The 19,980-nt window shown below is 43.7% G+C and overlaps 2 protein-coding genes across 7 annotated transcripts; both read right to left on the bottom strand.

Moving 5' to 3' along the window:
• LOC118370401 (uncharacterized) lies at nucleotides 1-2,739 on the bottom strand. Of its 3 annotated transcripts, none has more exons than XM_035755388.2 (4): nucleotides 2,465-2,739; nucleotides 1,214-1,591; nucleotides 683-935; nucleotides 1-544 (listed from the first exon to the last, which is right to left on the bottom strand). In XM_035755388.2, the coding sequence occupies exons 2-4, from the start codon at nucleotides 1,243-1,245 to the stop codon at nucleotides 422-424; spliced, it is 408 nt and encodes a 135-aa protein (XP_035611281.1). In that variant the 5' UTR covers nucleotides 1,246-1,591; nucleotides 2,465-2,739; the 3' UTR covers nucleotides 1-421. The 3 variants fall into 3 exon arrangements, with proteins under 3 accessions (XP_035611281.1, XP_035611280.1, XP_035611282.1); XM_035755387.2 differs by having other exon boundaries at nucleotides 1,214-1,281; XM_035755389.2 differs by having other exon boundaries at nucleotides 707-935; nucleotides 1,214-1,281.
• Nucleotides 2,740-2,868: 129 nt separating this feature from the next.
• Nucleotides 2,869-19,857, bottom strand: LOC118370399 (ABI gene family member 3-like). Of its 4 annotated transcripts, none has more exons than XM_035755382.2 (12): nucleotides 19,552-19,857; nucleotides 19,206-19,421; nucleotides 13,834-14,004; nucleotides 9,486-9,665; nucleotides 8,747-8,808; nucleotides 8,029-8,127; nucleotides 7,591-7,895; nucleotides 6,990-7,115; nucleotides 6,519-6,650; nucleotides 6,014-6,109; nucleotides 5,491-5,619; nucleotides 2,869-5,311 (listed from the first exon to the last, which is right to left on the bottom strand). In XM_035755382.2, exons 1-12 carry the CDS (start codon nucleotides 19,702-19,704, stop codon nucleotides 5,145-5,147), a joined length of 1,836 nt encoding a protein of 611 aa, XP_035611275.1. In that variant the 5' UTR covers nucleotides 19,705-19,857; the 3' UTR covers nucleotides 2,869-5,144. The 4 variants fall into 4 exon arrangements, with proteins under 4 accessions (XP_035611275.1, XP_035611274.1, XP_035611277.1 ...); XM_035755381.2 differs by having other exon boundaries at nucleotides 8,029-8,130; nucleotides 19,552-19,855; XM_035755384.2 differs by lacking the exons at nucleotides 6,014-6,109; nucleotides 6,519-6,650 and having other exon boundaries at nucleotides 19,552-19,852.
• Nucleotides 19,858-19,980: the final 123 nt, after the last annotated feature.

The raw sequence follows: 19,980 nt of genomic DNA, 5'->3' as shown, positions 1-19,980 counted from the left end.
TCTTTGGTAACGAAAACAGACTTTATTTACCATATTACACAGCAAGTTCCATGGCACCTTGAAAAAGTAACACCTTGAAAAATAAAATTTGAAAGATGTATTAATATTTACACACTGGTATGTACAGATTGGTAGCTATAGCTACTACGCAACCCCATTCAATCTCTTGTCCCCAACTTCTGCTTTACAGTTACACACTTTCATAGATGTCCAAACACTTGCTTTTCCTTATTGGTCTCCAAACTTTCCACCTCACGTCCCCATTGAACAATCCCAAGGACCAAGTCTCTGTGGTATACATGTACATATCCAGCTTCAGAATCCCCACTCCACATACAGTATGTGCCATATTCTGTGTCATTTATCCCTTAGTATGTGGCTTCAGGCCTCCCCCTCGCAGGCTTCCTAAGCTGGTACGGTCCTATGGTTGGGAGTGGGGTTCACGAGACGCCGAGTAAGGTTGCAGGGGGGAAACAGGCACGTTGGAGACCTCCGAGTAGGCTGGAGGAAGCTCTGGGTGGATAAAGTCTGGCTTCATCTCCACCTAGACAAAATGAGATTGGATGAATAGACGCATTGAGATTAAAAAACACTTACAATACAGTACAGTGTTTTACCCAAAAAAGTGTGAATAAAAATGTATTGTAAAGTTGTAAACACTATTGAACAGTACAATTTGTACCTCGTGTTTAGGATGGACTAATACCTCATTGTAGGCCGGAGGTGGGCTGGAGAACTCTGAGGTGCTGTAGCGAGGAGGCCTGTGGAGGTCTTCGCTGTCATAAGATACTGCGGGGAAGGGAATGACGTAGATGGAGGGCCTGTCTCGTCTCTCCTCCCGGTTCAGTTGCTCCTGGCGGGCCCGGTGGAAGGCCTTACAAAAGGCTGTGCAGCAGATGATGGTGATGCCAAATGTGATCATCGGGATGAAGATTCTAAGGGAAGATAAATGTAATTGGTTTGTGAAATTGCTCATTGCTGTAGGAGCACCTGACCAGACACAGGCAAAGTCCATTTCAGTAAGGGTTTGTGTGTGTGTGTGTGTGTGTGTGTGTGTGTGTGTGTGTGTGTGTGTGTGTGTGTGTGTGTGTGTGTGTGTGTGTGTGTGTGTGTGTGTGTGTGTGTGTGTGTGTGTGTGTGTGTGTGTGTGTGTGTGTGTGTGTGCGTGTGTGTCCTAGACTGATATGAATGTGGACTGGAATGGGACTCTTACTCTAAAAAGTAAAAAGACTCTTGTATCGGCATCTTGTGAAGTTAACACCCGCACACCTCAGTAGAAACCTGCAAGAACAAACACAACACCATAGTTTGACATCCCTTTTCGTCCTCCCGATCGAATAATCAACGGTGTTCGTCCGTAGACACCGGGGCGGTAGTCAAATTGTGTCTGGGAGGGAGGTGATGTGGTCTTTGAATAGCCTCTCGAAGCACTTCATGGTGACGGAGGTGAGGGCTAAGGGGTCGATAGTCATTCAGTTCAGTTCATTTCTCATTCTTGGGCACGGGGATGATAGTGGACGTCTTGAAACAGGCATAGCCTCGGAAAGTAGTGCTGAGGGTGCTGAGGGTGCTGAGGGTGCTGTAGCACCCCCTGAAAAACCAGAATAAAAAATATATATATACAGTTTGGACACACCTACTCATTCAAGGGTTTTTCTTTATTTTGACTATTTTCTACATTGTAGAATACTAGTGAGGACATCAAAACTATGAAATAACACATGGAATCATGTAGTAACCCCCAAAAAGGTGTTAAAAGAAATGTGCGGGGGTACAGTGTTGTCGTGCCCTCTTCACGACTGCCTTGGTGTCTTTGGACCATGATAGCTTGTTGGTGATGTGGACACCAGGGAACTTGAAACTCTGGACACACGTAAAACTTCATCTGAGTGAAGTGACCTCACTTGTGAAATCGTGTTTTTCCACAACGGTCATAAACATGACTCAGGAAACAGTACCTTTGCAACACTCAGAACCAAATGTCAGCTACCAGAGACTAGTTGCACTTTAAAAAAAGAGCGTTGCAGCCGAAAATGTAATGTAAAACTTCTGTCACCCTCAATTTGAATTGGTCAGTATCAAGCTACAGGTAGTATCGGCATTCTACTGTAAAGCTGTGGTGTGTTTATATAAATAGGTTGTTTATGGCCGTCTGTGGCTTGATCGAGAGGCACTCACAGGTGATAGTATATCATGTTAATAAGTCCACAGGTGGATAAAATCACAAGTGGATAAAAAAAAACACAAGTGGAAGTGGAGTGAAAGAACAAGTTTCCAAAGAATAGCATAACTAACCGCACAGTCAGTGTGTACAACACAAAGAAGTCAACACCAAGAAGAACCTATTCAATTCAGTCTGTCCGAGTAGATATGTGTCCCACATTCATGCCAACAACGTTCTGTTGACCTATAGTCATATTATACTATGTGTAAACATATAAATCCAAAATGAACTTTATCTTACCTTAAAGCCAGCAGGCCGCTTTCAGTGAACCTGGGAATTCAACGGAAATCAATAAGGACCTGAACCTATGGGTACTGTGTGTGTGTGTGTGTGTGTGTGTGTGTGAATATAGAAGACCTGAGTGTATGTGTATTGTAATGTCTGCGTGTCTTATCTGGCAACGGGTGTGCTATTGAACTGAGGGTTAAGGTGACAGGTTTATAGCAATCCGTTTCTGTTTAAAGGCACAAAGTTACTGTATCATGTTGTCTTAGCATTAGAATAAGACCTATCGGGGCACGTTTTAGACAACAAAATGACATGGACTTAGTTTGTTACTCCTCTTAACGCTCTTCATGGCACACGCAGTAGTAGTCTTTTGTTCTATAGTTGGTTTCTAGATTAAGCATGAGAACTTGAGGAAGTTTGATTTGGAAAAGCTACGCATTTATTGACAGACATGTAAATGAAACATTGGTTCAACCTCAAAGGATACGCTAAACATCAAAAATGAAACTAACTGACCACATTAACAAGTTTAAAATCACTTTTACATTCCTCAATCTCATATGACCTCACTGCCAGTAAAATATTTTCACCTCGTAACAGAATTCATACACATATTTTCTCAGAGAATTTTCTCTATAATCCATATATTATTTCATCTGAGTTTGAATATTAGAAAAATATATTAGTGCAAGTCTAATTAAGTGACCAATATCATCCAGCAGAGCCAAAAACTGCAGCAGCAAACAGTGGCTGGTCACATTGACAAAAAAACGGAAGCAACTTTACCACATCATTATACAGCGTTTAGGGCTTGTCCTACTGAGCACAACAGTATATATACTGGTACTACAGTACTTCTAAAACAATACTGTACGGGACATAGAGCTATTGTATAACTTGCAAAGCATTTCGCAAGTATTCACTACCTTCATGGTTAATAAGCAAGCTGACTTTTTATATTTGATCTAGTCTCGGTTGAAAGATAGCAGGTATTATGTCGTCCTACCTCGTGACCCTCTTGGTAATATATAACTACATATAGTGGCTATATTTCAGAGTCCTGTCTTCATTCCAAGTGGAAATATTGCCTTATTTTCCGTTCATATTACTATGACCAGTAGGGGTCAGTAGAGGTATTTCTACAGTTGACCACGTCCCCATCAAGAAACAACTCAACAACCACTAGCCCGAAACTCTATACCTGACAGGCAATATGATTGAAATTCCACCTGGCCTATCAAAGGGACAGATAAAGCTACAATAGTTATTTCTTATACCAATGATGTGAGTATGTATGTTTACATCCGTTCAATTCTTACTGATCAACATAAAGTGCCTAGGTAGACCTAGGGTTTAGGGTTAGGGGTTGTTTGTGGACAGAGCCGACTTTCCCTCTTCATATTAACCTCTTGAACCTCTGGGGGCAGTATTAAACAAGATATTTTGTCACGAAAAGTTGCTCGACTATTCATATAATTGACAGCTTTGGAAAGAAAACACTCTGACGTTTCAAGAACTGCAAAGATATTGTCTGTGAGTGCCACAGAACTAATGCTACAGGCGAAACCAAGATGAAATTTCATACAGGAAGTGAGACAGATTTTGGAGGTGCTGTGTTCCAATGTCTCCTTATATGGCTGTGAATGCGCAAGGAATGAGCCTACACTTTCTGTCGTTTCCCCAAGGTGTTTGCAGCATTGTGACGTATTTGTAGGCATATCATTGGAAAATTGACCATAAGAGACTACATTTACCAGGTGTCCGCTCGGTGTCCTCCGTCGAAACTATTGCGTAATCTCCAGGTGCGTGCATTTTTCCATTTTGAACAGAGGAGAAACCAAACTGCAACGAGTGATTTATCATCGAATAGATATGTGAAAAACACCTTGAGGAATGATTCTAAACAACGTTTGCCATGTTTCTATCGATATTATGGAGTTAATTTGGAAAAAAATTGCGTTGTAATGACTGAATTTTCGGGGTTTTTTCTTAGCCAAACGTGATGAACAAAACGGAGCGATTTCTCCTACACAAATAATATTTTTGGAAAAACTGAACATTTGCTATCTAACTGAGAGTCTCCTCATTGAAAACATCCGAAGTTCTTCAAAGGTAAATGATTTTATTTGAATGCTTTTCTTGTTTTTGTGAAAATGTTGCCTGCTGAATGCTCGGCTTAATGCTATGCTAGTTATCAAAACTCTTTCACAAATGCTTGTGTAGCTATGGTTGAAAAGCATTTTATGAAAATCTGAGATGACAGTGTTGTTAACAAAAGGCTAAGCTTGTGAGCCAATATATTTATTTAATTTCATTTGCGATTTTCATGAATAGTTAACGTTGCGTTATGGTAATGAGCTTGAGGCTATAATTACGCTCCCGGATACGGGATTGCTCGTCGCAACAGGTTAAAAGGTAGACTAAGCGAAATGACATTGCCACGAGCAGCACCGCAGATATTGCGATAAGCCGAGATGCACGACTCCGCTCTCACACGGTCACACACAGTATGTGCGCACGTGCACGGGTGCGCTTCACGCTTTTACAACATGTTAGCCACAAGACCAAAACAGAGGACAAGTTGAGCCTCGGGCTTCAAAACTCTTAGTTGTAGCGGAAATTGACCCACTGTGCTGTTTACTTTCTGCATATACGTCATATCGCTGAGTCTACCTTTAAGCGGCCTAATATCTTAGTTGGTGAAGGAATCTACGTAGTTCCCAGGGAAGAATCCCTCTACTCCGTTGAGCGTTCCCTCACACCAGCCATCTTCATTCCTCTTGATCAGGTAGATGACTTCTCCCTCCTGGAACATCAGGTCGCCAGGCTTCCCTGAGTTGTAGCTGTACAGCGCCACCACTGAAAGGGAAAGTGAATTGCAATGAGACAACCAAGACACCACAGAAACACAGGCCAAATTTGAATGGTATTACTTGGTCAGACATTGAATAAGTACTGTAGAAGTATAGATGCAATTTGGGCCATGGCAGCATTTAGTAATTTATCCATTGGTGAATGTGCATGGAGAACTATCATACCTTTCTCTAAAAAGTCTGTAGGGCCAGTCGTGTCATAATCAGCAGGGGGAGGTAGGGGTGGCATGACGTCATCAAAGCCACCCACACTGTCGGTAAAAGGTGGAGGAGGCGGGGCTGGGATCACCAGATCTACAGGATTGGGGAAAAAGGCATATAAACCCAAACTGATAGGCTGCACCACTTCCCATACAAGTAATTATTGTTCCAAAGTGTAGCAAAACTACAGTGTATAACTTGTTCCCGAGGACTGTTTCAATCCATTTACAGTACCTAGCTTCTTTGAAACTATTTTCTCCACATAATGTGTTATCTGTTACATTGAAAAGCCAAAACAAAGACATTACCAACCCAGTGTCTGGCGCACTTCTAGAGGACAGGATCTGTCCATGGCTTTACCTTCCAACACAGTAGACTCAACAGCAATAGCAGCAGCAGCAGCAGTGATGCAGTAATTTGGACAGAAGTCCCCCGACCCCCCAGAAGCCTGGAGGGTGTTTTGAGGTCTCACACAGTCACCACTTACCCAGGTGATCAAGGCGGGCGGGCAGGCTGGACAGGGGGCTCAGCGACACGGAAGGGGCGAGAGGGGGAGGGTATGAAGGGGGAGGAGGGATCATGACTGAGCGGTGAGGTCACAGAGGGAGAGGTAGGAATGGGTGACGGAGAAAGGTAACATCAGATCAACCAAAATGGGTCTTCAGAGGGGACTCCACATTTGTTGAAATCTATTTACTGGTTGAACCTTTATATAACCAGGCAAAGTCAGTTAAGAACAAATAGTTAGTTACAATGACGGCGCAAATGCTAACGCTGGCACTAAGCTAACACTATTGCTTAAGCAAGGCTTGAACTTTCATCATGCATCATAAACCTAAACAACGGTGGTGTAATATTAAACCAGTTTTGCATTAGCCATGTTCAGCTCCTCACGAACTAATGATTGGTATAGTAATACTAAGTCATGAGGCCATATTGGACTACAGCCAGGGGGTAGAACCTGGGATGGGGGGTTGCCAAAGTGGCCTTACGTGATTGGATGGTTGGCAGGAAGAGCGAGCGAGTGTAGAGCGAGCGAGAGCTAGGGCCCGTGCGGACCCTGAGGGACATGGAGCGCGAGCTGGGGGGGTGACGACGTACACGAGGCCGCCTGGGCTGCAGAGCTGAGCCGGAGAGAGACAGGTCAAAGGTCAAAGGTCAAAAGTCAAGAAGAAGCAGACAGACACACACAGAGAGAGAGAAAGTCTAATAACAGAGATAAGGACAGGAAAACACCAAAGATCAGCATCAGCGAGCATGCTCTGCATAGACAGACAGACAGACAGACAAACAGACAAACCCCAGACAGACAGCTAAACTAAACAAACAGATAAGCAACATTTCAACAAATCAGATCCTTTACGGCATTAGAAATGGATGCGAGGTCTCATTCAAGAGTCCTTTCAAAACCACTTGTTGAAAGACCATTAAAAGTACAGTGTGACACATTCCGCTCCTTTCACCTTCATCCACTTCATCACTCGGTGGAGGGGGCGGGTCAGGGAGCTCCAGGCCCTCACTGGCTGGTGGCGGGAGAGGCTCGTCAGATGGCGGTGGCATTGGGGGCGGGAAGCCGTTCTCTTCAGCCACTAAGAAAAGAGAATATTCATTGAAGAATATCTGCTTCAGTTGATATTCAGCGTTTCATACCGTGTGAAATCAGTAACACAATCATGCAACTAAGGGGAAGAAAAAAAAGGATCTATTTCTTAGCATCACAGTGCAGGCACAAGTATCACAGTTCCTGGTTTCCTGCCTGTAGATGTGTCAGCATGAGCATGTCTCTGGGTGTCTGTCTGCACACAACGTGTTCTCATTTCCTCTCCTACACTGTGCTGTGCGGTGTGCTAAAGCTGTCTCACAGTGTGGGAAACACAAAAAACAAGCAATATTTCCTGCCAGGATGTTTGATATTGAGTGTGATATTCAGTTTAAGACATGTTAATGTACTTTAGTTACTCATACAGTACGTTTACAGTCAATTACTAACAGTATGTACACTAGTTACAAATAGTTTGTAGAAATGTATGAAAATTGATAATAAAATGTGATACAGACACTTACCAGTCTCCAGTGGGGGTGGGGCAGGGGGAGGGGGGATGCAGGCTAGGCTGGTATGGGCAGGTTCAGGGGTGCTGGTTGTGGTGGTGGGGGGCAGAGGAGGGACATCCAGAGAGGAGGCAGGAGGCGCCATGGGAGGAAGAGGAAGAGGGGCCGCAGCTGTCATGGCGGCGTCACCATCCTCCATCAGAGACAGGGGCGGTGGTGGGGGCGGGGCCTCCTCCAGCAGGGTGGTGATGATGTCAGAGTCGGGTGACGCGGGCCAGCCGGGGACCAGGGGGGGAGGCACGGCCTTGCCGAAGCTGGACCTGTTACAGGAGGGGAGGGCAACGTCAAAGTGAGCTAGAGGTATATTTCCATGTCTGGTTGGAGATATTCTACAGTAAGTGTCAAAGCTTACATGTGTACAGTAAAACTGTGTTTCCAGTAAGTGTTTTTTACCCAATGGAGCGATCATTGAGAGAGGTGAGGGACGCCCCTCGAGACAGAGAGGGGGCTATGGGACACTGGACAGGCTCTGGGGGTGCTCTGGAAGTGCTCCTGCTGAAAACACACACACAGCCCTAAGCGTCACATAGCATTATCACAAATGCTGACACTTGGACATCACACAGACCAGCTCTATCAACTCATAAATAGTGAGAAACATGCAGAAAGCTTCAAATCGCACTCGCGCACAATGACAGTTAGACGTTGTTCTCTTCTCTCGCGAAACAGTTTAAATATGGTACTTGGTGCAAATGACACCCGCACATTTGATTTCTATACTTCCTGGTTTGTTCTTGGCATAATCACAATATGAAAGCTCTGTAATCGCTCTCTCCTGTCCACAGTAAATCTCCCTCTGGCTGAATGTCATTCAACCCCCGACTGAATGAACACAACAAACATGACTGGACAGGAGGTGTGGTTAGCCATGAATACATTCCCCAATCCTACCCACAAGCTCACAGAAATTATTTTAAACATTTATTTTGCTGATGTTTCTGGTCTCGAATTAAAGTTGAACAAGGGGTTTTCGTGGACCACTGAGCACAGAGGATGTGCGGAAACTAGGCTTCCTGTCCGAAGGTCTTTTACAGGAAGTGAAACGGTTACAGTTAGACTGGTAGTGTGAGAGCAGAGCAATCAGCTGGAGTCAGCTGTGTCAGCATCATACCTGATTGTGCCGCCATGTTTGCGTTTTGATGACCCTGCTTTCCCCATCAGCTTACCAGAATCCTGTGGGGATGCAGTGAGACAGAGCGATAGATAGAGAGAGAGAAAGAGAGAGACAGAGAGAGAGAGACAAAGGGAGAGCAGAGTGAAAAGGAAGAGGTCGTTTATGTGTGTGTGTATGTGTGTGTGTGTGTTGTGGATGAGCGAATTGTGTTGGAGCATCAATGAAGCGGCTGAGCCTTGGCAGCACTAATTAGTGTGTCTAGCCATTTTCCCACGGTGCACAGTGGCTGGCTGGCTGCTTGTTCTGTGTGTGTGTGTGTGTGTGTGTGTGCGTGCGCTAATCGAGGTCAGCCTTACGCAACAAGCTGCTCCTCTCTAACTGGATGTGGTGTAGACGAGAGGCAGGGTGGTAAAACAAAAATCATGGCTGCATCTTAAACGGCTTGTCTTGAGAGCTAAGGAAACCTACGGAGCCTTTGGACTCCAACCATAGTAACCTGGTGACACAACCCAGGTTTTAAAAAGCCGTTTCCCCAAAGAGAAATGACATTTCCACATCAGTAATTTCCAGCATTACTATTGAATATTGATTGCAACATAGAGTAGTGTACAGTTCTGTAGCTGTATAGTAAGACACGTGCAGGGAAAGTATTTGCGCCTTTGGCCTTTTTAATGTCATGGGAATGTTAGGTAAAACATGTGAGTAATTGCACTTGAACTTGAACAATCAGTCTCACCTTCATGCCATGTCCCAGTGTGTCCAGGTCAGAGTAGGCGATGGGACTACGGGTGTACTTGGGTTTGGGCTCCTTGCCTGTTGCCGGGGGGATTATTTTGTGACTGCGGGGAACCCTCTTGGCTGTGGTGAAAGCCCCGATCTCTCTCCGGGCCACCTTCTCTCTGTGCATGTCCACTGTCTGCAAGACAAGAGGCAGAGGATGTTGCCGTCAGGGTATGAATCAATAACACTTTTTTTTAACTACAGATAAACATGTGCTATTCTTAATTCCTTCCCTCTGGTAAATCGTACATTTTTCCAAAATACAAAATAAACCACACAGGATGGAATAGCGTGGTACCCTTTCTCTGGCAACATCATTGTCTCAATATAGCTCATAAACGAAAGTGGTAATATTCTCAAACCCTCTTTCAAGTGAGCCCTATCATTTAGTATACAGTTGTTAGGGACCCTTCACGGGTGCCAGCAGACAATGGAGGACATCAATCAGAGGTTTGCAGGAAGGAACGCTCAGAACAGAGAACATTGGGGTCTTTCATTCCATCCCAGCCCCAATGATGCTCTGTGTTGAAGGTCAAATTTCACCCTGTAGCCCCTCAACCCACTCACCCCTCCACCCCCAACCCCCTCCTCAGGTGACCTGGTTCTGTATGATAATGCTGGGCACGGAGCATGCAGGAATGCCTGGGGTCTGTGCCAGCTTTTGGGGACAGTGAGCTACAGAGAGGGGGAGGGGGGGTGCAGCAGGGAACAGTGGGGCTACAGAGAGGTGGATGGGGGGGGCAGCGGGGGACAGTTGTGCTGGTGTAAGAGAGTAAGCTGGGGGGCACGTGGTGTACTGGGGATGGAGAATTCAGCTATTCTGCATGGAAGAAGGCCAGGGTCCCCAAAGAGTCCCTGGAAACCAGCCCAGATCAGCAGAGAGGCAGACCCTGCAGCTTTCATATGCTGAGCACCAGGTGTAAGGAGATGAGGGGGAGGAAGGAAGGGATAGTGGAGTGGAGGGAGGAGTAGAAGGGTAGTGGATAAGGAGGGGTAGAGGAAAAGGAGGAAGAGAGGGAGGGGGAAAGGAATAAAGAAAATTGGCACAGTGGGTACCATTGACACTCATAGAACCCTGCTGATCTAGGTGCAACAACGCATCAACCCGGACGGAGGGTGACTCATGAAATCAAATGTCCTTTTTTTGTGCCCCTTCAGTCCAGTCACTAACACTGATGGGCCTCCTCGTTCTAAAGCCTGGGTTCAAGCAAGCAAATCTTCCTTTTTAGCAAAGTTAACTGTACATTTATGCTAACCAGTGAAGGCGCCTGAGAAGAGGAAGGGGAGGACCATCCTCCTCAGTGAATTTAATAAAAATAAAAATAGTGAAACACCAAAAAAGTTATCATTTTTCAATAAATGAAACTATGCTATATATATTCATGTCACCAAATAATTTATTAAAACACACTGTTTTGCAATGAAGGTCTATGGTAGCCTCAACAACACTCTGTAGGGTGGCACCATGGTGTAGTCAGAGGACAGCTGGCTTCCGTCCTGCTCTGGGTACATTGACTTCAATACAAAACCTAGGAGGCTCGTGGTTCTCACCCCCTTCCATAGACTTACACAGTAATTATGACAACTTCCGGAGGACGTCCTCCAACCTATCAGAGCTCTTGCAGCATGAACTGACATGTTGTCCACCCAATCAAAGGATCACAGAATTAATCTAGAGCTAGCTATATTGAATTGTTTTTTCTTTTCACTTTCACTTACTTAGCTAGCAAATGCAGCTTGCTAGTTTAGCCTACCCAAACAACTGGCTCAAACAGATTGGGATGCTATGTTAGTTAGCTGGCTATGGCTATCCAACACAAGAACTCTTCCAAGTTAAGATAAGCTTTTGGTTTTATAAATGTTTTGCAACCGGGGCTTGCCAGTGTAAGTGCTAAACTGCTTGCTGCTGACTGTAGTGCAAGATTGTAGTGGGTTTACTAACGTGTTAGTTCTAGTACAGTGGGGCAAAAAAGTATTTAGTCAGCCACCAATTGTGCAAGTTCTCCCACTTAAAAAGATGAGAGAGGCCTGTAATTTTCATCATAGGTACACTTCAACTATAACAGACAAAATGAGAAAAAAAATCCAGCAAATCACATTTATTTATTTGCAAATTATGGTGGAAAACAAGTATTTGGTCACCTACAAACAAGCAAGATTTCTGGCTCTCACAGACCTGTAACTTCTTCTTTAAGAGGCTCCTCTGTCCTCCACTCATTACCTGTATTAATGGCACCTGTTTGAACTTATTATCAGTATAAAAGTATAAAAGACACAACCTGTCCACAACCTCAAACAGTCACACTCCAAACTCCACTATGGCCAAGACCAAAGAGCTGTCAAAGGACACCAGAAACAAAATTGTAGACCTGCACCAGGCTGGGAAGACTGAATCTGCAATAGGTAAGCAGCTTGGTTTGAAGAAATCAACTGTGGGAGCAATTATTAGGAAATGGAAGACATACAAGACCACTGATAATCTCCCTCGATCTGGGGTACCATGCAAGATCTCACCCCGTGGGGTCAAAATGATCATAAGAATGGTGAGCAAAAATCCCAGAACCACACAGGGTGACCTAGTGAATGACCTGCAGAGAGCTGGGAACCAAAGTAACAAAGCCTACCATCAGTAACACACTACGCCGCCAAGGACTCAAATCCTGCAGTGCCAGACGTGTCCCCCTGCTTAAGCGAGTACATGTTCAGGCCCGTCTGAAGTTTGCTAGAGAGCATTTGGATGATCCAGAAGATGATTAGGAGAATGTCATATGGTCAGATGAAACCAAAATATAACTTTTTGGTAAAAACTCAACTCGTCGTGTTTGGAGGACAAAGAATGCTGAGTTGCATCCAAAGAACACTATACCTACTGTGAAGCATGGGGGTGGAAACATCATGCTTTGGGGCTGTTTTTCTGCAAAGGGACTAGGACGACTGATCCGTGTAAAGGAAAGAATGAATGGGGCCATGTATCGTGAGATTTTGAGTGAAAACCTCCTTCCATCAGCAAGGGCATTGAAGATGAAACGTGGCTGGGTCTTTCAGCATGACAATGATCCCAAACACACCACCCGGGCAACGAAGGAGTGGCTTCGTAAGAAGCATTTCAAGGTCCTGGAGTGGTCTAGCCAGTCTCCAGATCTCAAACCCATAGAAATTATTTGGAGGGAGTTGAAAGTCCGTGTTGCCCAGCAACAGCTCCAAAACATCACTGATCTAGAGGAGATCTGCATGGAGGAATGGGCCAAAATACCAGCAACAGTGTGTGAAAACATTGTGAAGACTTACGGAAAACGTTTGACCTCTAAACTTTTGTTATTGACCAAATACTTATTTTCCACCATAATTTGCAAATAAATTCATAAAATATCCTACAATGTGATTTTCTGGATTTTTTTTCTCATTTTGTCTGTCATAGTTGAAGTGTACCTATGATGAAAATTACAGGGCTCTCTCATCTTTTTAAGTAGGAGAACTTGCACAATTGGTGGCTGACTAAATACTTTTTTGCCCCACTGTAGCTATGTTGACTATGAAAATTTGGTGACGATGATCTAGGCCGTGTTTAGCGGTTAGCAGTTATGAAAAGAAGGTTTGGCTTCTGATGACATTCTGCACTGAAGTCCACATGTAAAGGGGAAATGTGAGAGGAGGAGATTACGTAGATACGAGAAGGACTATACAAAGAGAAAAGTGATCATGCTGTTTGTGAGTGGCTGCTATGAAAGTAAACGGTGTTTGCGTGTAATCAGGGGTGTAGAAATTCCGCCAATTTCTGTTGAAAAACTTTCCGTAAACGGAAGAAAACGGAACTAAACGGGTATAAAGATCCCTGAATTTGTCCTATATAAACTCTTGTTTGCAACTGTTGGACTAATGAACTGTTGGACTAGATGCAGGCAAGGGTGTGCAAGGCGGTGTTGAATGTATTAATGTCTGTCACCTTGACTATTCAAATTTCTCTCGACCTGTGCACCGACGTTGTAAACTCTCATTCATAGGCTAAGTTGTAGCAACCTCATGATGCGTATAGGGAAATTTGAGTATCGTGTAGTAGCCTAAACCTATCGATGTTACATTGAGCTGGGTGAATGGAATATGAATGATAGTCATCCAATATCCTGTAATAGAAATTAGTCCATGCTCATAAAAAAAAGTGTCCTCCCTTACCTTAAACGGCACCAACCACCACTGCTGCTAACATCCACATGCTTGTGTTCTCTTCCTGAAACTGAATCGGGGCCTAACCCACAAGTGTGTATTGAGACATGCTAGTGATAAAAAAAAGTGTGGAGATGATGTACCTGTCCGATGAGGTTGACAGAAGACTCCATGTGTCTGAGCTGGGAGTTCTGTGCGTCTAGCAGCTTGAGGACGTTGGAGGCCAGGGTGCTGATCTGGTAGGCCACACTGGCCAGAGACTGGGTGGTAAAGTTCTTAGTCTCCTCCAGGGCCTTGACCGCATCCGCACCTGCCTAATGGGAGGGAGAGAGAGAAAGAAAGAGAGAGGGAGAGAAAGAGAGAGACAGAGAGCGAGACACAGGGAGACAGTCGTGAAAAAATGATGCTCACGTCACAAATATCAAACAATTGTACACACTCACTTTACACTTTACATATACTTTACACGCTCACTTTACATATACTGTACACGCTCACTTTACACATACTGTACACGCTCACTTTACATATACTGTACACGCTCACTTTACACATACTGTACACGCTCACTTTACACATACTGTACACGCTCACTTTACACATACTGTACACGCTCACTTTACACATACTGTATACGCTCACTTTACACATACTGTACACGCTCACTTTACATATACTGTACACGCTCACTTTACACATACTGTACACGCTCACTTTACATATACTGTACACGCTCACTTTACATATACTGTACACACTCACTTTACATATACTGTACACGCTCACTTCACACATACTGTACACGCTCACTTTACACATACTGTACACGCTCACTTTACATATACTGTACACGCTCACTTTACATATACTGTACACACTCACTTTACATATACTGTACACGCTCACTTTACATATACTGTACACGCTCACTTTACACATACTGTACACACTCACTTTACATATACTGTACACGCTCACTTTACATATACTGTACACGCTCACTTTACACATACTGTACACACTCACTTTACATATACTGTACACGCTCACTTCACATACTGTACACGCTCACTTTACACATACTGTACACGCTCACTTTACACATACTGTACACGCTCACTTTACACATACTGTACACGCTCACTTCACATATACTGTACACGCTCACTTCACATACTGTACACGCTCACTTTACACATACTGTACACGCTCACTTTACACATACTGTACACGCTCACTTTACATATACTGTACACGCTCACTTTACACTTCACATATACTGTACATGCTAACTTTACATATACTGTACACACAGATGCACAGAGACTTCCTGTGTTACTTGCTGTGCTCAGATGAACACCATTTCTCTCTCAGACTCGAATGCCCGACAGAGACACGCGTCACACGCAGGCACAACCAATTAGGATGCACTCAATTGTGTTTCTCTTCAAAAATGAAACTCTCTTTACACTGAAATATTTGAAGGAGATGGGTGTTCACCAGAAGTGCACTTCTTCCTGCTCATCTCGACAATGCCCAATCTAGCAGCATCACTCTCCCAGGGTGCACACTGGATTAGAATACAAGCACCGAAATGCTTTCAAGATGAGTATGAATACTTCCGACTACGTAAACTCATCTGTTCCTCTTTCTTTGACAGGAATGTTTCTTAATGTATACTGAACAAAAATATAAATGCTGCATGCAACAATTTGATTTTTTTTTACTGAGTTACAGTTCATATAAGGAAATCAGTCAATTGAAATAAATGAATTAGGCCCTAATCTATGGATTTCACATGACTGGGAATACAGATATGCTTCTGTTGGTCACAGATACCTGTGAAAACCAGTCAGTATCTGGTGTGATCACCATTTTCCTCATGCAGTGCGACACATCTTCGCATAGAGTTAATCAGGCTGTTGATTGTGGCCTGTGGAATGTTGTTCAACTCCTCTTCAATGGCTGTGTGAAGTTGCTGGATATTGGCGGGAACTGGAACATGCTGTCATGGACGTCAATCCAGAGCATCCCAAACATGCTCAATGGGTGACATGTCTGGTGAGTATGCAGGCCATGGAAGAACTGGGACATTTTCAGCTTCCAGGAATTGTGTACAGATCCTTGCGACATGGGGCCAAGTATTATCATGCTGAAACATGAGGAGATGAATGACACGACAATGGGCCTCAGGTTCTCGTCACGGTATCTCTGTGCATTCAAATTGCCATTGATGAAATGCAATTGTGTTTTTTGTCCGTAGCTCATGCCTGCCCATACCATAACCCACTGCCACCATGGGGCACTCTGTTCACAAAGTTGACATCAGCAAACCACTCACTTACACGACGCCATACACGTGGTCTGCGGTTGTGAGGCCAGTTGGACATAGCACCAAATTCTCTAAAATGACATCGGAGATTCCTTTTCATTAACATTAAATTATCTGGCAACAGCTCTGGTGGAGATTCCTGCAGTCAGCATGCCAATTGCACGCTCCCTCAAAACTTGAGACATCTCTGGCATTGTCTTGTGTGAAAAAACAGCACATTTTAGAGTGGCATTTTATTGTCCCCAGCACAAGGTGCACATGTGTAAGCTGTTTAATCAGATCCTTGATATGCCACACATGTCCGGTGGATGGATTATTTTGACAAATGAGAAATGCTCAAGTGCCAAAATATCCCTCCATCCACCCTCTGTGACTTCTAGGAAGATTTTATCCCACTAACACCCCACAAAATACTGCCAAGTTTAAAACATTATTGTAAAGCCCTAGTTATTACTTTGCTTTGACAAAGTTATTTCTGAATATTATTTTATTAACGTGATTAGTGATTAATTTAAGTTAGTGTTTTCTGGTGAAAAACTGAGCGTGTCGAGCATAACACCTCAACCCTGTTACCATTAGATAGACAGGCTAGAAATGTTTTAACAATTGAAGGTTTGTTGTGGATCTTGCATTCAATTGTCCCTCCATGTTGCACACAACAACATTCCATTCCCTTTGTCACAGGGGGATTCATGGCAGATTTAACTAGGAATTAGCAGTTGGAGGGTCGTTCAAGTGGATATTTCCCAGATGTGGTAAATTCCCATTTCCCACTTGGTTACGAACGCACCATAACACTGCTAGAAATCCACTGTAGAGCCATATAGTTGTCACGGTTGTCGTAAGAACTGGACCAAGGCGCAGCGCACGTAGAGTTCCACATCTTTATTATCAAGTAAAACTTAAGCAACATTTTTTTATAAAGATAAACAAACAACTAAATGTGACTAGGGTGATGCACAAACACAAAATAAAATCCCACAAACACAGGTGGGAAAAATATCTACTTAAATATGATCCCCAGTTAAGAGGCAACGATTACCAGCCCGCCTCTAATTGGGAACCAAACCAAAACACCAACATAGAAATGTTAAACTAGAACACCCCCTCGTCACACCCTGACCTACTACACCATAGAGAAACATGGGCTGTCTATGGTCAGGGCGTGACAATAGTAGTATAGTAATAGTATAGTATAGTATAGTATAGTAATAGTATAATAGTATAGTATAGTATAGTATAGTATAGTAATAGCATATAGTAGTATAGTAATAGCATAAACACTTTTGGAAGCACAAGACACAGACCTACACTTTGACATACTGTGGACCGTTGTACAGTTTTCATTTAAAATCGGGCACTTTATTTTATTTTCATTATTTAACTACGCTGAAGAGAGGCACTTGTTTTACCACTTGAGATAGGAAAACATTTTTCATGAAGTTCAACATGTGCTGTTAATCACAGAATGTTAAAATTTGGTGAAATCAAACATTGTTTTTGACTCACCATCACAATTTCAATTATATCACTGCAACAGTTTTGGCTTGGTGGCCCCAAAAAATGATCTCCATTGATCAATACATTTACATTTACATTTAAGTCATTTAGCAGACGCTCTTATCCAGAGCGACTTACGTAAAGAGTCATTTAAGAAGCCGAATTAGGAACCACTTTGGCCACGCTGTAGCCTATACTCTTAGAATTAGTGGTGATTCGAGGAACCCCATGGATTTGCAAGGAACCTTTCCTAGTAAATGGTTCATATTTGCACCTTCGGTTATTTGAGGGGTTCTTGGAGGAACCTTGAATGGTTCAATGTAGCAACACATTTGTGGTGGAACAATATACAATGTATTTATTATTAAAAAAGGTTGAACCCCTCACATCACAAAAAGATTCCGGTTTGAACATTTACACAGGGGTTCCTCGAAGTCCCTTCTCAGAGGGGTTCCTCAAGGAACCTTTTTTAACTGGAAAGGTTCCGCCGGTGTGGCGACCCAAAAGGTTCTTGCAGGCACCTTTATTTCTAAGAGTGTACACGCTTCGGGAAAAAAAAGGTGTTATCTCGAACCTAAAAAGGTTATTCGCAGAACCATTTGAAGAACCATTTTGGTTCAAGGTTCCTCAAAGAACCCCTCCGCATCGGGTTCTACATGGTTTTACCTGGAAACAAAAGGGGTTCTTCAAAGGGTTTTGCTATGGGGACAGTTGGCACTATGCATTGGTGCAGGTAGCGTTGTCCTGGCATCCGCCAAACCCAGATTCGTATGTCGGACTGCCAGATGGTGAAGTGTGAGTCATCATTCCAAAGAACACGTTTCCACTGCTCAAGAGTCCAATAGTGGCGAGCTTTACACCACTCCAGCTGACGCTTGGCATTGCGCATGGTGATCTTAGGTTTGTGTGCGGCTGCTTGACCATGGAAACCCATTTCATGAAGATCCCGACAAACAGTTCTTGTGCTGATGTTGCTTCCAGAGGCAGTTTGCAACCGAGGACAGACAATTTTTACGCACTATGGGCTACAGCACTCGGCCATCCCGTTCTGTGAGCTTGTGTGGCCTACCACTTCACAGCCATTGTTTCTCTTAGACGTTTCCACTTCACAATAACAACACTTACAGTTGACCGGGGCAGCTGTAGCAGGGCAGAAATTTGACAGAACTGACTTGTTGGAAAGGGTGCATCTAATGACAGTGCCACATTGAAAGTCACCGAGATCTTTAGTGAGGCCATTCTACTATCAATGTTTATCTATGGGATTGCATGGCTGTGTGCTGGATTTTATACACCTGTCAGCAATGGGTGTGGCTGAAATATGCAAATCCACTAATTTGAAGGGGTGTCCACATACTCTTGGATATATAGCTTATGTTGAAATGTATATTATTTTTCACATTGGATATGCTGTGTGATAACAGTTGTGTTATGGAATGAGGTGAAAGATTCACCCATTCTCTTTCACTATTTTGACGGATCGATGCATGATGTCGGGCCTAGATTTGAATAGCCTACTCTCGTTGCTGTGAAGTTAACGGTACTGTGGGCTATTTGTTCAACTGTACAAGTAATTGATAGGCTATGGCATGTCTACTAGCTACGGCATAACTTAGGCAGTGTCCTAACACTGACGTAGTTATACATTAACTATGCGATGTCTGCACTAAACTTCCATCTCACCTGCAGGTAGTTGCTCTCGCAGTATTCAGCCACCTTCATCAGGTTGTCGTAGTTGTCCAACAGGGCTCGTCTCGCCGACGGAGCCTCCTGGAAGATTTGTGTAATTTCATCAGTACAGCTTTGGTCCTTCATGATTCCCCTTTGCGCGCAACTGTCTTCTTTGGAAACCCGTGGCGACTGAAACCTCTCCGTGAGGCACTTGTGGGAACTTGTAAGCTGAAGAAAAAAAATCACTTTATAAGTCCAGCACGCAGAGACATCATCACTTTGCAGAAGCAGTACCAAAAGTCGGGCTGGAGATTCTCCCGTCTTGCATTACCAAAAAAAGAGAAGCTGGTTTACTTACCACTTGACTGTGTGTGTCGTGTAGCTCACTTGATCTTCCTCTTTCTGCAACGCCTTGACATTTGCAAGGCGTAGCTGCTGATGGTGTGTATAACGCAATAAAGCCTTTGATGTTGCATCTCACATGAACCTGCCGCAGAAAATCAGTGCGCATAATAAATAGGCCTAATGTGTGCAATTTATCCCTAAATTATCTCTTTAAAACCAGTGAGTAATGACAATAAAGCTTCTTTTTTTAAAGGTATGCATGTCAGTTTAGCCTACGGTAAAACATGGCTTAAAAGAAAAAGTAATAGGCTTCGAGCTGTCAGCATCATAGGCGTCCCCATTGGCATCCAGGCTAATGCACTAGTGCCACCTATTGGCTATCAAGCAAACATCCAATAGGGTAGGCAATAGCAGAAGTTTTTGGACACATATTCCTACATCA

Source organism: Oncorhynchus keta, chromosome 32 (assembly GCF_023373465.1).
Source record: "Oncorhynchus keta strain PuntledgeMale-10-30-2019 chromosome 32, Oket_V2, whole genome shotgun sequence".
NCBI classification, from domain to species: domain Eukaryota; kingdom Metazoa; phylum Chordata; class Actinopteri; order Salmoniformes; family Salmonidae; genus Oncorhynchus; species Oncorhynchus keta.
This window is presented reverse-complemented; position numbering and strand designations above follow the sequence as displayed.